The sequence below is a fragment of the Sceloporus occidentalis genome, unplaced genomic scaffold (assembly GCF_023333645.1).
Source record: "Sceloporus occidentalis isolate IW3139 unplaced genomic scaffold, rSceOcc1.0.p SCAF_10, whole genome shotgun sequence".
NCBI classification, from domain to species: domain Eukaryota; kingdom Metazoa; phylum Chordata; class Lepidosauria; order Squamata; family Phrynosomatidae; genus Sceloporus; species Sceloporus occidentalis.
In genome coordinates, this window is record NW_028316990.1 from 17,804,991 (window position 1) to 17,823,114 (window position 18,124).

General features: G+C 41.4%; 2 protein-coding genes across 3 annotated transcripts in view; one reads left to right on the forward strand and one right to left on the reverse strand.

Annotated features, from left to right (window-relative positions):
• Window positions 1-9,132, forward strand: part of LOC149305990 (WW domain-containing oxidoreductase) — a 415,139-nt gene extending 406,007 nt beyond the window's left edge. Inside the window, exons 9-10 of one of the 2 annotated variants that reach the window (XM_089476739.1) lie at window positions 7,429-7,604; window positions 8,871-9,132. In XM_089476739.1, the coding sequence (XP_089332865.1) occupies window positions 7,429-7,604; window positions 8,871-8,874 (180 nt within the window). In that variant the 3' untranslated portion in view covers window positions 8,875-9,132. Of the gene's footprint in view, window positions 1-7,428 lie in introns of both variants that reach the window. The other variant, XM_089476738.1, reaches the window with a different exon arrangement.
• Window positions 9,075-18,124, reverse strand: part of LOC149305991 (transcription factor Maf-like) — a 179,712-nt gene continuing 170,662 nt past the window's right edge. Inside the window, exon 3 of the mRNA XM_089476736.1 lies at window positions 9,075-9,148. The gene's annotated coding sequence lies outside the window, so the exon portion shown is untranslated. The remainder of the gene's footprint in view (window positions 9,149-18,124) is intronic.

Here is an 18,124-nt window from a genome sequence, read left to right on the forward strand (position 1 = left end):
GCTATAGTTCATAGGTGCATAGAAACAAATAAAAAAATTGTTATTTACCCAACAGATTGGGACAGATAAGAACAAAACGCTGCTATGGGGGTTCCTCCTCAGGTTGTTTTTTGTCCTCTAAAATGGGGCAGATTACTTCTCTTTAGAAACTTCAAGAAGCAACCATTTATATTTTCTTAGATGAGTTGTAGGGCCCACTAGCACTACCTTTTACTAAGGGAAAGGTTATCTCCAGCCAGCATGGCCAATAGCCATGAAAGATGGGAATTATTATTTTACACAAGGCAACACATTCTCCACTCCTACAATAGATGAAGAACACATGCTAACAACAAAGAATCCATTGATTAGAGGAGATCTGTAAATGCTTAAAATTGATAGCTTCCTCATATTTAAGAAAAATTATTTGATGCCTTTCACAAGAAGTGAATGAATTGCGGGGAGGGGAGGGCCACTTGACAATATTAGCCATGATCCAGCATATAGCTACTTCTCCATAATTAAAGGCTTATCTACATTAGCTATGTACCCCAAATGCCCCCCAAGCTGTCTGTTTGCTGTTTACAATACTCAGCTCCAGTGGCATCACTGGACAGGTACAAGGAGTTCAGACTGTACTAGGTGACACCCACCTCAACCCGATTTGGGTTTTCCACCCCTTGTCCTATATCAAAAAGGCTAACCTTTAGTTCTTGGTTTTCTGGGGAGCCCAGAGCAAAACAACAGTGGGGGCTGCCTTCTCACATTGTTCCTGTGAGTGTCCTTGCCAAATTGTTCTATGGGCATGAGTCCGTCTGAGGTCAGAAGAAGGCTTGCTGCCTTGTTTCATGCCTACAGTGACACCGCTAACCCGGTTGCAGGGACCATGTAGGAAGGGAGCTTCCCAGTGGTACCACATTTTGCTGCAGCGGGTAAGAGGGGGGATTCTGGTGGAATTTAAGGCAAGAATTCTGACAAAGGTAGATGATACATATATCTCATGATGCTACTCCCCCCCCCCCCACCATCCATCTTGTAAGCCCCACAGCCCCTTCCAAGTGGTCATTTCATTTATCTGGGTGCATTATGACAGGCCCTGGCAGGGACCTCTGGGTCATCCTGGGGTGTCTCTGCATGCACCTTGCTCACATTGCTGCTGAGCCTCCTTCTTCACTCTCTGGCAAGCAAGAAATGCCAATGTTGTGGGGGTTGTTTGGTGTACAAGATGGGCTTTCTGGCAACTTTGGGTCCCTGTGTGGTCAGAATAGAAATCTGACCTATGCAATGACCAAGAAGAAGAAGAAAAAGAAGAATTCTGTTGTCAAAAGGCAGACTTACAACATCTTAACTTACTAACAGGATGCCAGCCTGTGTTTACATTTAATGGCTCTGTGCTGTAAGTATAATATAAATCATCTATTCTATCCTAACCTAGACTTCAAGATGATTTCAAACTTTAATTGACAAAAGAAAAATCTAAATACAGCATTTACCATGCTCCCCCAACCCCATTGGAAGCAACATTTGAGCCATGGTTAAAGGTTCACTTGTGCTTCTCCAAAATCCTTTGTCCCATGCATTCATCATTCCAGCAGCCTGCTTTTGTTCGATGTGAATGCCAGTTGACCTCCGCTTGAATCATTAGCACCATATGCACCTGACAATCTTTTGACAGCTTGAAAAGAGTCAAAACAAAAGTTGTTTAGATTGCCTAAATCTCCTGCGCTCTCCCTCTTTATTTCCCCCCTTGCTGTATCACAATAGATCGCGGGCCATTTGTGACAAGTGACACACTCATTGTTCAAGAGGTTTTTAATGAAGCTGTTTAACATGGAGTGCGCAGTGTACTGATGTGGCACAAAGCGCTCAGCGCTGAAAAGCATGTGGTGGTGATTAAAGCATGCTTCTTCTTCCTTTTTAAAAAAATCAGTTTAGAGGACGTTTCATCTTGTATCAGCAGTGTGGAATTGGTTACCAATTAGTTTCCTGACATCTTGTTTTGTCTTATGCTGATGATGTGTGAACCACAAAGACTGTGAAAACAACTATCCATTGGGTACTTCTGCCTCTCCCCCTCTCTTTCCTTGCACTCACATGCGCACTCTGTCACACAGATACACACACACATAGTCTGGAAGTTTTGAAAATACAGGATAAATGTTTGTGCTGGGATCCAGCAAACATCCAGGCAAAGCTGAAAGACTAGAGGTTTGGTTTCGTTGCATAGATCATATTAATTTTATTTCATTTTAAAGGAAAAAATCCTATACATGTCTATAGACATGACAACTGCTCTATTTTTATCTTTGGATTGATTGGTAATGTAATAGAATTGCTATATTCATGCTGTGAATTTCTTGATGCACGCTGAAAAACTAAACCAAACTCAAGAGGGAGAGCATCATTTCCTATTCTGTTACATTGGCTCAATGAGCTAAACCTTAAGTGGATGTTAAATTTCATAAGAAACCAGAGTTGCAGCAGTGTATATATCGATATGAACAACCTTCTAAAACAGATTGCTTATAATGATTTGGGTTTGGTCCCATATTTCACCTCCATTTCAGCATAATGAAACAACTACTTCCCCAATCAGTCATTCATTCTCAACAGACAAAACTAATTTCATGGGGTAGACTCAGATGCTAACTGTTGGCTAATGGCTGAACATCTGAATCCCTACACAGGAGATAAGATAGTCCTAAACAAAGGGCAGGGGACCTTTGGCCCTCCAGATACTTTGGCCTACAATTCCCATTCACCCCTGTGGAAAGAGCAATTATAAGACGTTATGGGAGCTGTAGTCCAAAACATCTGGGGAGCCAAAATTTCAGCATGGAAAACAAGGTTGTAAAGAACAAATTAGTTCATGAACTTAAAATAGGTCTTAAAGTCAAAAGATACTTCCTCTGGTATCTTCTAGATCAGTCTCAGTGGAAGGATTACTTCAACTGACTTGATCCAATAAGATGGTTAAATGTGTAAGTGGCCTTACTATTAAAACTAGCTCAATGGCAGGCAAGGAAGGATATTTGAAATACAGTTGGCTCTTGCTTTCTGCGGGCTTGCCATCTGTGGACAGGAGCATCCATAGATAGCCCCGCACTGTTCTTCTCAATGGCAGTGTGTGCATGTGCTGCGACAACATGGTGGCATGCACATCACGCTGCCATTGAGGAGAACGGAACTTGATGTGAAATTTGCCATCCACGGGTGCGTGTGTGTCCAGAATGGAAACCCAGCAGATGTGAAGGTCTGGCTGTACTTTTTCCCCCTTCCTCTTGTTTTCTTGAGGAACTGGAAGTTAACTTCAAGTTGGAAAAGCAGCATGTCCTGCATAGTCTCCTCTCTTCATAGCTTGTATTTGATTTGTGTGAATTATAAGCCAATTGGTCATAGAAATGGTTCCACTTATTTTCTGTCACTGATCCACTTTGGTGGCTCTCTGCACACCCTGCCATTGCAGTAACCCTTGGAAAAAAACATTTTCCATAGGCCACCAGACACTTCTTGGCTTGCCAACAGGAAAAGTAGTAATCAGATTCCTTTCCTTTCATAGCTAGGGTGCCACCAGTGTTGCTTCTTAGCCCAAGAAATAACCTTTCAGTTGAGTGGAGTTTAGGAGATTGGGGTGAGAAAGCCAGAGAACAATTCAGGACCTTGTTAATGAGCCCCCTGTTCCTCATTAGCAGCTGCTGGCGCCGCATATCGGGCCAGAGCATGGCAGATTTCTCTGGCACCTCTCTCACTTTTGCACAGTCGATACCCCTTTCTCAGCCAGTGGTACCAAGTTATATATTCAAATATGCAAAATGATTTTAAACAATTCACATGGAAGCGAATGAGCTGTTCTCCCTCCCTGCCTTCATGGTTTTTTTGATTGTGTGAATAACCATTCTGAAAAAGAAAAGGCTTGGTTTTTTTGTTGTTGTTTTTTGCACATAGAGTTTCTCCACAGGAGTCAGAACTTGGATTGTTCAGATTTCTGGCTCATGCGGAGATTCTTCACCCACATATAAGTGCCTCTGTCCTTCATAACCAGCTCTTTTCATGCAGTCAAAGCAATGGCTCACCCTCCAACATTTCACATATGGAAACCAGGACACATGTGGCCAAGCAACATCAGAATGTGGTCAATGTTTTAATGAGGAAGCACGTACAAGCTATGAAAGACTATAGCCTGAGCAAACTGGGAAGATCAAGATTCTGCACACTTCTTATCTCTCCATCTGAACTAATGGGAGGCAAACTACTTTTCCACTTTGATGTCAGTTTGTAGCAATTGAACTAAGCTGAGGATGAAGGGGACAGTGGAAGGAACAGAGAGAAACTGGGACATTTTAAAAGCAGCTGATAAAGTGGGATGTCAGAGGAGTAATTGGAACTATATCTGGCCAACTGGGACCATTGTAGGGTATGGAAAGATGACGTGCAGAGGGGCTAAGATTTTCCCTTCCTATGTCTTGTTTTCATCCCTTTTGCATACCTGAAAGGGATTTATGTTAGCTGAGCAGCTATCGTTCTCACATGGGAAGTTATTCACTAGACTAGATCTAGAAACTCTAAAGACTGCATAACTGGGTTTACTAATATCCCAGAGGAGAGAATCAGAATTCAAAATAACCATAACATATTAGAGGGCTGGGCCAAAACTAACGAAATGAATTTGAACAGGGCTACTACACTTGTTCACTAAAAATGAAATGGACAGATATAGGATGGGTGATGGAGGTGATCTAGGAGTCTTAGTGGAATGCATGCTGAACATGAGTCAGTAATGTGATGCAGCAGCTAAGTCAGCCAATGCAATTCTGGGCTGCATCAATAGTGTCAAGACTGGGGGAAGTAACAGTACCACTCTCTTCAGCTTTGGTCAGATCTCACCTGGAATATGATGTCCAGTTCTGGGCACCAAGGTTCAAGAAGGAGGTGGGCAAAGTGGAGTATGAAAACCATAGCCTATCAGGAGTGGCTTAGGGAGTTGGGTATGTTGACTGGAGAAGAAAATGTTTAGAGGTGCCATGATAGCCCTGTTTAAATTGAAGAGATGTCATATTGAGGATGGAGCAAGCTTGTTGTCAGCTGCTCCAGAGACTAGGACCCAGAGCAATGGATTCAAGTTAGAAGAAGAAAGATTCCACCAAACATTAGGAAGCACTTCCTGATGGTAAGAGATGCTTGACAGTGGAACACACTGCCTTGGTGAGTGGTGGAGTCTTCTTCTTTGGAGGTTTTAAAACAGAGGCTAGATGGCCAACGGCGAGCGGTGCTTTGATTGTGTATTTCTATATGGCAGGGGATTGGACTGGATGGCCCCTGGGGTCTCTTCCCACTCTATAATTCTATGATTCTATGAATGTGAAATATCAACACATGCAAATAGTTGGGCTGGCAAAACATTTTGCATGAGGAGGCTCTGAAAAATATTTTCAGTGGTGTATGAGTAGTCACTGAATGACAGCAAGCAATGCAAAGACAAGTTTAAATCACCTTTGGGCACACCTAGACGGATGGCAAAGTCTCAGATTCCACCCAATCCAGATTTTGTACCAGGTCAAAATAAACCAACCTGAGGAGCTGGTATTAAAAAAAAAATCTCTGATCATACCAGAAAATGATAGACAATCTTCTGGGACAAGCAAAACATATATGGATCTCCAAGATATAATTGCAATGAACAGGAACACCAAAGACTTTTTGTACATATTAATCATTCTGAATGCACCCCTTAATTTCACATATTTCAAATATTGATTCCATAGAGCCTGGCAAAGGTTTGTCTGAATGTTCCATTTGAAGAACTTCTTTTAACCTGCCCTGCAGATCTTTGCAGTAGACTCTTAGTATTATTGAAGGATGTGAATTTTCTGAGGATTCTTTCTATTGCCAGTGTTCCTTTAGTGATTCATCAACTACCCTTATGGGCAATGCCATAAATATTTCAGAGGAAGACATAATTTAGGAGACAAGCCCTGCTGCCTAAAGAAATGGTTGCCACCATCATACTGGTTGTCTGCAGTGATGGTTGCTGTCTTCTGGTTTAACGTTTGGCGTCACTTTATTCAGATTCCTAAAGATTATAAATAGTTGAATAAAATGAACATAAATAATCATAAGGTGCTGGATAAACTGTATTGGTTTTTAAATTAGGCCTGAATGAATATTGTCTTCCTGAATGAGCAAACCTATTATTTTTAATTACAGCTTCAAAGTAAAATGGTACCGTCCTCTTTTTTTTACAGTCAGAGATGTGTGTATCCCACAGCAACAGATACACTTGTGCTGAGCCCAAGCAATTCAAATTGGGCACAAAGATCCCAATTCTGAAATTTGTAAAATTTCAGAATTTGTATTTTTTTGTACCAGTGCTACAATTTATGGTCAGCTTTTCCCAACTTTTTCATAGTCTCACTTGGGGGAAGGAAAGAGCACACCCCTGACTCTGTGCTTGACTAGATGCAACAAAACAACAAATATATTTCTGTCTGAAACAATTTGAAGGAGGTCTTGTCTTCCATCCTTGTTCCCCAATGATTTCAAAGATTCAGCTTCATCTTGAGAAAGTTATTCCCAAGGTTATAATTTTAAAAGCAGTTAGAAGGTAATCCCAGATGCTAATGATTAACAACGTATGTAGCCCTGAGCTCAAATAACCAATATGCCCTTCCGTTCCAAATATGTTAGAAGGAACCTGCTGCTAGCATTTTGTGGCCTACAGACCTGATTTGATCATAGGTTCTGTCTGCACTAACCAAAATATCCTGGCCTCAGAACTGCCTTGACCTCTCCCTGTTAACTCAGACCCTCCGTTTGTTGGCTGTTCACATGAACATCCTGCTGGCGCAGCCACCTGATGCAACTGCCACTTGCTCCTGAGGTCAGAATGAAGGACCCAAAAGCATTGATCAGATGGCTGGATGCTTCTTACTGACCTCAGAGTAAGTGACATACACCAGTGGCGGGTGTGGAATGGAGGTCTCCAGATCTTCCAGGAAGACCAGGAGCAAGCAGGGACTTATTTTACACTGTTTACACTGGGATATACCCCAGATTTGGCACTGAACTGGCCGCATATTATCCAGACGTTTTGCACCGGGCTCGGGGATTGGGTCCTGCATCATCTAGACTCTCTGCTGAGAGGCTGCAGGGAGGCTGGTTTATTTGGCTTGTGCAGACAGGGCCATGATCTATATAATTCATACAAATATCAGGCTCCTTTCATTTAACACTGATGCTTATAGGGAAAATTTTTATTCAACCTTGGAAAGATTGAGTCACTCCCCACTTAACAACACCACTAACTGGAAGACAGGTGGAGGTAGGGTCCTTGCAGATTCACCCTGAGTGCAGTCTAAATGGTTATTAGGTTGTTGATGGTAGTCTGGTCTGATTTACCCTTTGCGTTTTAAAAATAATACGACCTTTCTGTTTCTCTTTGTTTAATTCCAGCAACAAGGAGCCGCTACGACAATCTACTGTGCTACTGCCCCAGAACTAGAAGGCCTGGGAGGGATGTACTTCAACAACTGTTGCCGCTGCCTGCCTTCACAAGAGGCACAGAACGAAGTGACTGCAGCAGCCTTGTGGGAGCTGAGCGAGAAGCTGATCCAAGAGCGAGTTGGCAGGCAAGGAAAGTAGCATGGAGCTCCCCGGAAGGATCAAGACACCCTCAATATGTATACTCACTTGACCAGACAGGAGAGCTGCTGGGGAGAGTGGGGGAGTATGACAAAGAAAACCTTTCCAGTTCCTATGTTCTATAGAGTTATAGATGCAGATCGGCTAGTGCTAAATCAAATGACAGTAGTTGCAACACAGGGCAAAGCTTTAAAGTGGTGAGGGAAAATAGAGAAGAAGGCAGGAACAATGCCATTTTGCTCGATTCTAGCCATCCTAGGTCTGTCTCTTTGCTTACACTCTTTTCTTTCTATTAAAAATAAATTATACGGGCCGAATCCTGTTTGGTTACTTCCAACTCGCATAACTCTGTTGACTCAGTTGGTGACTGGCAAATTTGATTCAATGGGTGTAGTCTATTTGAGACTAACAATATAGGATTGAAGGCATACACCTTCCTCTTCTTCTCCCCACCCCACTCCAGTGTACATATAGAAAAATAAGGTATGAATACTGGAAGTGTTTGTGGTTTGAATCCTATTGATAGCCCGTACTAAAGTAGATCCATTGCATCGGTGGGATTTATGTAAATGTTGGCATCAGTGGGTCAACTCTACTTGGGAGTAACCAACAGGATTCAAGCCTTTCTCATCTACAGTACAGTCATCAGGGAATTGACTACTCCCTAATGTATGTACATTTACAAGGAGATCAAGCATCCATAGTGGGTTGAAATGGCCCTTAGAAATGTTTGGTATCCCAGCCACTTAGAAAAAATAACTTAGAGCGCACACGGCGCAGCAACTCCCCTCTGCAACTTCGGTTTGCAGTTGAGGCTCTGCCCGCAGAAGAGAAGGTGCCCCTTGTCGGTTTTGCTCCTTGCAGTTAACATGTCATGAAATAACCCAAAAATCTTAAGTAATCAAAAAAGTCATCTTGACCACAAATAAAAAAACAACTTTGCCTAAAAGGAGAAGGTGCCTCAAAGTCCAGGCTACCCTCCTTTCTAATTAAATATATTGCAGGATATCCATAAAATATGATATTAAAAGGTACATTTGCAAACATTCTCTAAATACTGCATGATACTCGTGTCCTTTTACAAACGCACAGGGTGTCATCAGTCAAAGGGGTTGAAAGGTGTTTTCCATCCATATCTCGGATGAGAGCTTTAAGGAGGATCGGAGTATACCAAATGTTCCCTGTGTCTCAGTTCTCCTGGTACTCTCTTCTGTTTATTTTCTTTCTTTCTTTCTTTTTCTCTTAATTTAAAGGTAATAAAAGAACATGCTTGAATACTGTCACCTGAAGAGCAAGTCTGGGTCCTGTGAAAATCTTAGTTCCTTTTGTCTTTTTGTCTGTTTTTTAAGAAAAGAAAACTTGAGGAAAAATAAAGAACTCTTCAACGCCATGAAAATGCATTTTTTGTTCTTGATTTGTTCCAAGTTCATTTGTCCGTGGGGATTTTTTTTCCTCTCCTTTTTTGTGCTTTATAGCTTGTCTTCATGCCAGAAAACTGTGGTAAGCCATCTGTAATCCAGCATCATTTTTTCTGTAAAGAAAACAACAAATAAAAATATGGTTATTTGAACAGTTTTGAATTGCCTGCTTGATTTTACATTACAGTCCCACCCTTTATTTCAAGGAGCCCGGTGTGAGGCATTTCCCCTGCCTTTAATCCCATAACAGCCCTGTATGGTAGGTTAGGCTTAGGAACAAAATTATCATAGGCTATCACAAAGCAGAGAGCTAGTGTGGCGTAATAGTTTGAGTGTTGGACCAATCCAAGGTTTAAATCCCCACTCTCCAATGGAAACCCACTGGGTCACACTCTCTCAGCTCACAACAAACCTTCCCCCATGATACGATCACGTCATGGTTGTCATAATCCAGTTTGACACTGCTTTAATTGACCTGGTTCAGTGCTATGGAATTCTGAGGATTGTAGTTTGTGGTGGCCCCTGGCATCACCAGATGCTGTAAAGAACAGCTAGCTGAAACACTAGAGAACCACAGCCAGGAAAAGTAGATGGTACTGGTAATGATGGACAACTGATCTGGTCCACTATAAAGCCATGTCCTGCCATCCTTCTCATGACTTCCATTTGGGCCTTGTCTGCATTGGCCAGGATACTCTAGGGGCAACCCAGAGCATCCTGGCCCCACGGCTGCCCTGACCTCCCCAATTACTTGTGCTTCCATTCCCACACCAACATGGCTGTCTGCATGGGCATCTTGCATGGTACATCCAAGTCACCATAAACCAAGTCATAATTGCACTGTTTAGGATTGTGGCACTGCACAACAGTTATATTCCCAGGAGGGGAACACTGTCATAGTGGCATCATCAGGATCAATATGCAAGTGGAGTGAGCAGTGTGGCCATGGCACGCAACAATATGGTACATTGTGGGACAGGCTGCCATTGCATAATGGTATCATCGTGAAGCCCACAACAGGGGCATAGGGCACTGGTCATCCAGAACAGAGGGCGGTGAAAAATCCAGCTGGAAAGCTGTCCACACATTTTTTGTGTGTGTGGTGGGAGCTGCCATTGCACAATGGGACATCTTTCACAGTACTTCATTGTGCAGTGAGAGCCCACATTGTGCAATAGGACATATTGTGCAGTGCACCATTGTGTATCATCACATTGTCTGCCATGGTTGCATATTGTATTAACGAGGTTGCTCCATCATTGTAAAGTTGCACATCACGGGCAATGGCAATGGCAAACCTCCTTGTAATACTGTACATCTGAATAAATCTTACCAAGAAAACTGCATGATAGGTTTGCCTTTAGGTCACTATAAGGTGACATTGATTTGAAGATGCATAAACTAGCTAAAAATGGTCAATAGGATTCTCACCCACTGCTCCAGCCTGGACACATCTGTTTTTAGCAGACTATTAAGGGTTTCCCAGCAGATCTATTTCATTGAGCTGAGCCCTGTAACGCAGAACCAAAATCCATCCACAGCAGCCTGATCAACTTGCTCACGACTCTGCTCCTTTTTGCCTTCTACCATTGCAGAGCCCCTTCCTGAAGCAACCCAAGCCAGCGATATTTAAAAGGAATGAAATGATTTTGTGTTAAATAAAAAGAACAATATTTCCAAAATAATTGCTACTTTGCACTTTGATGAATGGTTCACGTACTCGATAATTCAAAGCCATTAGCTTTAAATACTGCATTGTACTTTGGTACATAATTCAGTGCATTTCCCTTCAGTCAAATTTATTTATTGATCTGTTGACAGATGCCGCTTCAGATAATTTACCTAAATTGGTACTTCAGCTCTCCCTGACAGATTGGATTCCCATATTCAGTAAAGATAGTGTTTGACATGCATACACACATGTGCACATACACACACCCCTTTGGCATATACAGATAGGAATGTGCATATGACAAATGCATTGAAGACCACAGGTTTAAATGAAGGAGGTTAAGCACACTGAAATCCCATAGGAAAACATAGCGAAGACCTAATGGAAGTGGTAGCTAAGAGCATAGCTTCAAAGGAATGGAATTGGAAATGAATGGCACAAGAGGGGAACATTTCTATAAGTTGCCACAATATAAAGAGTTGTTCACACACACATACATGAACCCATTGCCTTTTATAAGGGAAAATAACAGTGCCTTTATGGACAATGCTGGGATCAAGTGGATTGCTGAGTCTGATGCTGGTCTCCAACTGCATCTGAAGGGCTATGAGTTCATTAATCTTTCTTTAAAGGGTAATGCCAAGAATGGAGCCTGGCACCTTCTATACCCAAATCATGTGTTCTACTCCTCAGCTTTGGCCTCTTCCTAGGAGTCTGGCACAGTACAAATAACAAATATCCTTGGGGCAAGATAGCATTAGCATTAGAAAGCCTTTTTCAGCAACGCTGCAACAATTTGACTTATGTCAAGGTTGAATAGCTATCTGCCAGGTGTTAAAACTCATGACCTTTCAAGCCAAACACACTTATACTAACCTGTTTACCTCTGGAACAATCAATACCTTGTAAGTGAGATAGTCTAGACAGATCCTCTTTTGTCCTTTGGTCTTATTTGTAGCTCAAGAATTGATAATTATATCTGGCTGAAAAAGAGAACTGCCTCAGCTGTTTCATCCACTCTCTTTCTTTGCCTCTCCCAAAATCATGCTTTACATTTTCACATGCCTATCACTGTAGCTTCTCTTTCCTTCGCTGCCTATGCTCTGTGCAAAAGCTCTCCAAATGGATTTGCCTCGTGTTTTTGCAAACCAAATCAGCATGGTCACACGATTTTAAACACATTCAGACACAATATCTGATTTCTGACATACCATGCACTTCACAATTTTAGAAAGGGCAAACAAACTTTACTGCACTACATCATTACAGTGCTATCATTCCAGTTTTACTGTGACATCTGCCTCCTGGGATTTGCAGTTTAGGGAAGGGCATTTAGAACTCTAAGAGCTCTTAGGTTTCACTAAACTGCAAATCCCAAAATGCTGCAGGAGGCAGACATAGCGGTGAATGTGAAATAATATCACCATAGCAGTGTAAAAGTGGAATAGTTCATACTCCCTTCAACCAAAATCAGGTTGGCTCATGTTTAGGATCTTTGCTCTTCCAGTTTTGATCAATCGCTGTTATCCTTAAATCACCCGCTTTGCTAAAAAGCTCAGTAAGGGCCATCTTTAATACCCAGCTTGTTGGGGGCAATTGGCTTAGGGAGTGTTAATTCACTGGTAAGTGGTATGGAAATGCACTTGCTATTGCTACTGCTGTTGATCGTGATCATGTGCACGATCAACATAATTTTTAAAAGGCAATGAAAAATCCCTCAGGAATCTTGAATGACAACGGTAAATAGCAATCCTGCAAAATCTGCAGATTTTACTTTCTTCCTCATGGTTTGGAGTGTGTGCATACATGCTTTGAGGCATCCCCAGCTGTTCATGAAATACTGTATATAATCATGTATGAGTCTAGAAATTTTAGTCAAAAAACCAATCCAACCAACCTAGATTTATCCATGGGTCAGTGTAACACTGTACCTTAATTCCTATATAAGAAAGAAAAGAACAACGAAAGGAAGGAAGGAAGGAAGGAAGGAAGGAAGGAAGGAAGGAAGGAAGGAAGGGCAACCTCCAAAATAGTAGAGTGGCAAAAGGCAAGAACTTAGTTCATCCAGGGAGAACCCGAAAGAGGCACCAACCCCATCTATTCTCTCCATTGCAGTGCACTTCTGCCCCCTCTTTTTATCATTTTAATATCAAAAACAAACACAAACAAAACAAACCGACACATTTAACATAAATCCATCCTTCAGAATATCAGCCTATACATATACTTTCTATTCTTCCAATCTCTAACACTCTACTCCTCTCTACTTATATTATCTATTACCTATTACCTCCTTGTAATTATTCTACCTTTCTGAATGTCTGGGTGGGAAAACAGCTGCACACATTGGCATCATTTTACTTTCCTTCATCTTTTACATCTTTTGATACATGCCCCCCAAGTTTTACCTTTGACTTATATATATGGGTTAACTAAAAAACCCTAATTTTGCCCCCCAAATCTGCCCTTGACTTGTACACGAGGTCAGCCTATAGTTGAATATATACAGTAATTCAGAATCAACTGACTGAAATTTTGGGCACAGCCTTATAAAAGATAAACGCAAGTCTCTTGGAGCAGTCCTACTGCAGATGGCAATTGGGGAATCTCATATATGCAGAAACAAGTCATTGAAGAACCAAAGGATAGACAGACACATGCTTGAATCAATGCCGGTTGTATATACTATTTCTTTCTTTGTGCCCAGATAAGCGACACATGGAGACACACAGAGAGACACACATGCTTAAGCATCCTTCAAGGGATTCCCTGTACTTATATTGCCTTACAGAACCTGAGCCAATGCGTTCGTATCTACATTTCTTTTCTCAACGTAGCTTTTAACAATTTCCATGCAAATCAAGAAAAATAGGATTTCTGAAGGTGCAGGGCTCTGTCACCAAAGATATTTTTGCATCCTTGCTCCAACACACATAGATTATATATCTTGGAATATTGAAGAAGAAGAAGAAAATCACACTTGTGCTTTTAACAGATCACGTTCCGGGTGGCATTCAATGAATTAGCTCCATGCCTTTAAAAGAAGAGATTGCTTTGGTAGAGCGCAGCAGCGTGGTAGTTGTAAAAGTGTCAAGGTGTTATGAATGTCCTGATGATAGAGCCCAGTTGTTATTTGCTGGGTAGTGAGGGAGGATAGCTAATGATGTGCTGCATGTAAAATGTTTGTTGCTTTAATCCATCTGTGTGCGGGCAGCAAGGAAGAAAGGGAGAAATGCAGGGGAATTTACTTTGACAGCTGGAGATAAAACTCACGCGGATGGAGTAATTCGGAGGTAGCCTTCGATGGGAACCAGCCCTGTATACAATGCGGGACAAGGTGGACCCTTGCTTTTGTCTGTGTTTAAAAGCAGGAAAAGGATTTTTTTAAAATAGCTAAATCTTATTAATTAAAACAAAGATGTACCCTTAATGTGGCACCAATTCTATCATCAGCAATATAAATTGCTCTTTCTGTTTTTGTGTTTAATGTCAATGTCAAGGATAGGGACAGGGTCTTCTGAGATCTGGGGCTCATTCACACTGCACAGCTATAGCTCTATGATTCCTCTTTAACAGCCCTTTTTATCCTTTGGAATCCTGGGATTTGCAATTTAAGATTTGAAATTTTGTCACACAGAATCCTGGGATTTGCAATTTAGGGAACGGCCTTTGCAAACTGCCTCACAAAGTGGAATCATAGTCCTATAACAGAGTAGTGTGCAAGGGCCCCAGATGTTTCTTTCACCTGTCTTTGTGTACCCTAGCCTATGCCTTGAAAGGAAAAATACAAAAGCTAGGAGAACACCAAAGTGAATAAAAATAAATGCAATTGTATTTGAAATTAAAATGAATGTAAAGTCAACGAATAGATAAATGCAATCCATCCCTAGCTGGACATTATTACAAGGTGTTACAAGACCTGCAGGCTCTATAGCTCAGGTGCACCGAATGGAGATACGCCATGATGTATATCTGATATACCTCCCTCCCCTTGAAAAAAGAGGGAGAAGTATTGCTAACACAGAGAAACCATATTATTTGCTACAGTCCAATGGCATCTTGAGGTCCTCTGTGTCTCCTGTTACATATCTCCACAAGAAAAATCTGTTACAGTAGGAAATTGGATTAGACAAGTGCAGAATCTGCCAGGAATTTCCCACCGAGCAAAGCGTTAGCAATGATTGAACAGCGGCATTTCAGCAGTTTGAGTTAAATCCAGTGTAAACTTCCAAGTGAACCATTGGCCTGCGCTCAGTCTGCAGCGAACAGCAGTCTGCAATGCATCCTGGGCTTCATTTTTAAGCAGACATACTGGGAGTGGTACCCAGCTGAGGAGTGTAAGGATCTGGACTGCATCTTGATTCACATGCAGGTAACCATAAGACCATTATGTCTCATTATCAAAAAAATCCTTTCTTAAAGGATCTATTTATTTGCATTTCCATTATACGCATTTTTTCCATAAGATATGAATTTGCGTATCCTTTTTCTTTGCTCTAGCAGATCCATTTTTGTAGGTGTTTCTTTGTAATATACATATAATCTGTACATGATTTCCCTTTTCACGTGTATTTTCAGTGGAGAGATGCATTTTTTTTGTTTACAGCATCCCTCAAGATATGCATTTTAATATGTACATAATTCTACACATGACCCCCTCCACAAGTTACACAATAACTTGTGCATTTTCTCCAGTATATGCATGTTATGCACCTTCTTTAAGGCACTTTTAAGGCAGAATTTAAAGGATGACTGTATTCCAGGCTGTATGCTCTTGAAACATGAATTTGGTTGCTTAATTATGTTTCTCAAATCCCCAACCCACCCTGGCAATTTAACCCATGCCAACCTGCACACCTTTCTTTACCAAATTTCTAGGATACAGTGGTCAAAATTGTGTTTAGAGTTTTCAACTGGTGTATATTACTCCAATTGACATTTTCCTCCTCTGCATAACTTGATTACAAAAATTCACCCAATTTTAGTCTGAAATGTGACTCATTTAAATATACACAAACACACACACAATCGTATTTCCATCCATATGAGAGATTGGAAAGTTACTCCGATCATCGTCCATTGCGGCTCTAGTTCCAAGACTAGAAGCAAATCGTTCTCGACAATTTAAAATCGTAGCATGTGCAGAATTCAATTAGGCTGTAAAAGAATTAATAATTCGGGTACAAATTTGACCCCAGCACTGCCTCCACTCAGTCTTGGCACAAGTTTATTGTTAAAAGAAAAATCCGAACGGCACAAGGAATGGCACTAGTTGGCATTTGAACTAAGGCTCACTAAAAATTACCTTAATCGTTGTAATTAAACTGTAAAGTGAAATCTTTTGTTAGGATACAATTATAATGTAATTACATTGTTGTGTTCCTTCAAGTTGTTTCTGATTTATTGTGACCCTAAAGCAAAAGGTGTCATGGGGGTTTACTAGCAGAATTTGTTCAGAAGGAGGTTGCCTTTACCTTTCTCTGGGGAAATGAGACTTGCTCAAAGTCACCAAGTGGGTTTCCATGGCCAAGGAAGAATTCCAACCCTGGTTTCCAGAGTCCTACTCCAACACCCAAACCATTGCTAAATATCAATATCAATATCAAAGACTCAATATCAAAATGTATCACAACATTCAGAGCAATAGTAATTTGATGCTCTGGAACCATCTGCATATTTGTTCAGGAAAGAGGGGAATCAGGTCAGTCCATAAAGGAATGTGAAAGATTAAATTCCTTAAGCATCCTTACTGCAAAAGTCACAATGCAAAAATACACTCATACATTTTTGAAATCCATTTAGTAATCTCTTCACAGATAATAAAGGAAACTGATAACTTTCATCAAGGTTTCCAAAGGCAATCCTGGACAGATGTGTGCCCACCGATGATGGCTACATCTCCTGGCATCCTCCCATTTCCACTGGCTCTGTGATTTCTTTTCATCTTTTTAAATGGATGAGATCTACCCTTTTATTTCTTCTTCCTTTTTCTTAGTCAAACGTGTGCATATTATAGTGCATAGTTTAAACTATACGCATGCTTTCCATGCACTCACTCCATGGACAGCAGTGTGTTTTACAATCGCTCTAAACATGTCAATTTTTTCCCTGCACAAAATGCCCTTTGGTTTCTTGGCACATGTGCATCCATCTGTCAACATGAGGATCCCACAACTGGGTCCACCCCATGGAGAATACAAGGACAGCGAACTGAGAGAAACCCATTAGATATCAGACCGAAATTACCTTCTTCGTATCTCCCTAAAGCTGGCAATAGCCCTAAGTTTTTGTTTTCTGGTGAAACTGTTTCTTTAATCTTTGCGAGTGTTTGGGAAACAAACGTTACAGAAATACTTACACACAGGGAGGTAAAAATGAAGAGAAAAGATGGAGAGAGAGAGAGAGATACAGATTGAAGAGAGAGGTGAGGGGAAAGAGAGAGATTGCTTTGGAATTGCAATTTTCATTATTATTATTATGACACCTTTCAAACACATACACACATGCATAAAAAAGGAGAAAGCCTCTTCTTGGAAAACACAAATGACAACATTGAGGCAAGGTTAGTCAGAACACCCTGCGCCCTGTCAACACCCGCAATTAAAAGTTGTTTACCATCTTGCAAAAAAGGCTCCAGCGGCATCAGTGTGCCGCGGACATCCTATGTTGTTTCAGTCTTAACTGAAGGCTCAGGGATAATCCTCTTTCCTAATGCAGCTCGGAGCCAAGCACAGAGATTTCACTTCACAATCACATTACTTTCCTAATGACACTATCACCCAACTAGGGTTGGGGTGGCAGTCGGGGGGAGAGAGACCGGGAAGAGAGAGATTAAAACCACTGCCATAGAGTTGGTGAATTTAGGCAGGCGGGCAGGCAAGCAAAGGGTCAATTTGCAATATGTTACCGAAGGCAGACACAGGGGTCATTCGGACAAACAATGGGACTCCATGATAAACAGGCGCTGAATGGGCAAGCAAAGATTTCTGGCAGACAATAATCTCTTTTCTTTTTGAAACATCTGCCCTGAAAAGCATTGCACAAGGACTCCATGGCACAGAAACATGGATCGGCATCCTGGTAGAGGTACAGCTGGCAATTATACCTTTCTATGAAGATGCCAAAGCCACAGATGCTGGCAAAACATCAGGAATAAACTCTTTTTCAACATGGCCACATTGCCCGAAAAACCCACCAAAAAAACTCAATATACCTCTGTACTGAGTCTTTCCATCTAATGTGAGGTCTACCTCTCTTTCCACTGCCCTCCATCTTCCCTAGTTTGTCTTTCCCAGTAAGTCCTTTCTTCTCATGATGTGTCTGAAGTACAACACCCTCAATGTGGATTTCCTAAACTTCGATGCTGACTCCCTGGATTTCCCCAAAAGGCCATTTCCTTCCCCAGCGACAGCATCAT